The 2,489-nt window shown below is 40.9% G+C and overlaps 1 protein-coding gene across 1 annotated transcript; it reads right to left on the reverse strand.

The window, feature by feature from the left end:
* Positions 1 to 814: 814 nt before the first annotated feature.
* On the reverse strand, positions 815 to 2,279 carry LOC122280556. The gene is made up of 2 exons (XM_043091510.1): positions 2,017 to 2,279; positions 815 to 1,412 (listed from the first exon to the last, which is right to left on the reverse strand). Exons 1-2 carry the CDS (start codon positions 2,158 to 2,160, stop codon positions 969 to 971), a joined length of 588 nt encoding a protein of 195 aa, XP_042947444.1. The 5' UTR covers positions 2,161 to 2,279; the 3' UTR covers positions 815 to 968.
* Positions 2,280 to 2,489: the final 210 nt, after the last annotated feature.

The following is a 2,489-nucleotide window of genomic DNA, read 5'->3' on the forward strand; positions in this document are numbered from 1 at the left end:
GCTAGGTATTTGATACTATGCATAACTGCTGTAATGAGCATGAACACACGCCCAGCCTAGACAGCAGAAACTAGAAAGGGAGAAGACAGTAATACTAAAGAATAGGTCACTAGTCATCCCCTATAATAGAAAGCCTAGAGTTCCTCAACAGAGCGGCAAACAAACGAGCATGCCCACTCAATGCTAAAATGTAAACTAAAGCAAGAAGAAGACGTCAAGATATTGCTTAACATCCTCCCAATCTTCTTGTCTACAATGATGCTGAACTAATGTCTTGCCCAACTCTCCATCTTTCTCAGTCTAACAGGCAGCTAAACCATGAATACAGAGATTGACTCCTAGAAGGTCTTGACAGCTTCTCTACCTGTCTTCCCTGTCCTATTTATCATTATTCTTGCATCGGTCTATAGCTATATAATCCTTCCATCTGCCAGAAAATGACCAAAAATGAACTGGGATCACTTCTTCACAATGAATAGGGGCTAGCCCTCTCTATCGCGGGCATGAAAGTGGCAGCTCTGATTGAAATGCAGGCAAAAGAAAGTGTGCGCTGAATCTGAGCTACTAAATTCTGCTGAAACTCCGCCTAAAACCTTCCTTTGATACTTTGTAGTACTTGTTCATCATCACCTTGAGAGGTTTTACTTGCCGATGTTTGTATTGGACATTTTCTGAATGCTCTTTTCTGGGCCAATCGCTATAAGTTAGCAGTGGATATATGTAGAGGGCCGGCTTGGCATGCGAACAGGTAAGGTGATCCAAAAAGCTAGCATATCTCAGCAGATATTGTTAAGTCATAATTTACATTTATCGATTAATGCCAAATTATTGCTCTCTTCTAATTTACATTCTTATCTGCAGTCATTTATCTAAAAAATCCACATTTCCATAATTCAACAAAAAATAAAATAAAATAAAATGGCACAAAGGAGAAGTAAAATTTGCGAAAAGAAAAGGAACAAAGAAAATCAGTCAGCTTCTTGCAAGCCACCCAACAGAAGGGCCGCAACAAACAAGCCAACAGCACCAACCCCAAGCGCCCCGGCCAACACGGCCTGCACAGCCACCAGCCCCGCCGAGTCATCTGGAATTAACACGACAACTGCCAATGCCGCCACAAATACGGGCAGTGCCACAGAGGCAAGAGCCGAGGGCGAGGAGCCCACGACCTTCTCAAGCAAGCTAAGCAGGCCAAGGTCCTCGGCCTTGGAGAACACCCCAAACTTCTCTATGGAGGAGAGAGTGAGTCCAAGTTCCTCAGCCTTGGAGAGCAGGCCTGCCTTTTCCACATTGCTCAGCACCTTTCGCTTCTCCATCTCCTTGAATACGTCAACCTCCACTTCCTCTGCTCCCTCGTAGAATATTCCGGCCCCGAACCACTTTTTCTCCCAGTTACCATCGAGCTTGTTCACCTGCGCTTTTCATCACTGTCATCATTAGGCTTAAATAGACTTTTAGTGCTTCAACTTATGCAAATTCCTAAGATTTCATTCCTTTGGTCAACTTGAACGGATTAGCAGAAAATTAGATAGATTTATTCCATCTTAATCGTCAATTTGAATAAGGGAATCAAGAGAAGTCTGATAAGACTAGGTGTATTTCATCCTAATTATAAATAGTGATAGTCTTATCATTCCTGAAATGTACGAGATAACTCAATGTTTGGATGCCAAGAAAAGAAAAAGGACCCCAATGAAAAGATAAATCTTTAACTTCGCAGCGAAATAAGGTCCCAAATGATATTTTTTCTCTTATGCTGTTCTCCTAGCAACCAAGCAAATGTTCTGCCATAAATGGTCTATTTAACCAAGTTTTGCATTTTACTTTGCCTGAATTAAGTATTCCCAAGCCCTTTGGTATTCTGATTACAATCTAAGAGCAGAAAAAGAAAATTAGACATCAATTTCTATATCTTTCCCTGAATTTTCTTGACAGCGAAACAACGATTAAAGGGTGTTCATAAAACAGAGAAGAGAAAAAAGAAAGAAAGAAAGAAAGAATGAAAGAAACTAGTACCTTCTTTTTGGGTGCCATGGCAACGACAGTGAGTGATTTTCTGGGGGGAAACAGATGGACAGAGCGAGATTTGGGGGAGAGGAAGTGCTTGGGTCCGAGTCCTCGAGGATAGAGAGCAGAAGAAGATGATGCAGTGACCGCCATTGGATCACACACAGGGAGAAAAAGAGTATGTGTTCCCAGAGCTTTCTCTGTCTCTCTTGGTGAAGCTAACTGCCACGTGGGATTCGTGGACGCAGAGATGAAAGGATGGAGTTTTTCCTTTGTAATCTATATTCTCTATTGACCAATGACATCCTCCAATCAAATTGGTCGTAGCTTTATCCTGACAAGTTAAAATCTAATATGAAAATATTTTGCGAAAATCAAATGCATTCATTTCCAGATGCAAACGCCATCCAAGAATATTTACATTGGTTTTATCAAACTAATATTTCAAAATTACTTTTATTTTATTTTTCATAATTTGTAAC

The sequence above is a fragment of the Carya illinoinensis genome, chromosome 11, assembly GCF_018687715.1.
Source record: "Carya illinoinensis cultivar Pawnee chromosome 11, C.illinoinensisPawnee_v1, whole genome shotgun sequence".
Classification (NCBI taxonomy): domain Eukaryota; kingdom Viridiplantae; phylum Streptophyta; class Magnoliopsida; order Fagales; family Juglandaceae; genus Carya; species Carya illinoinensis.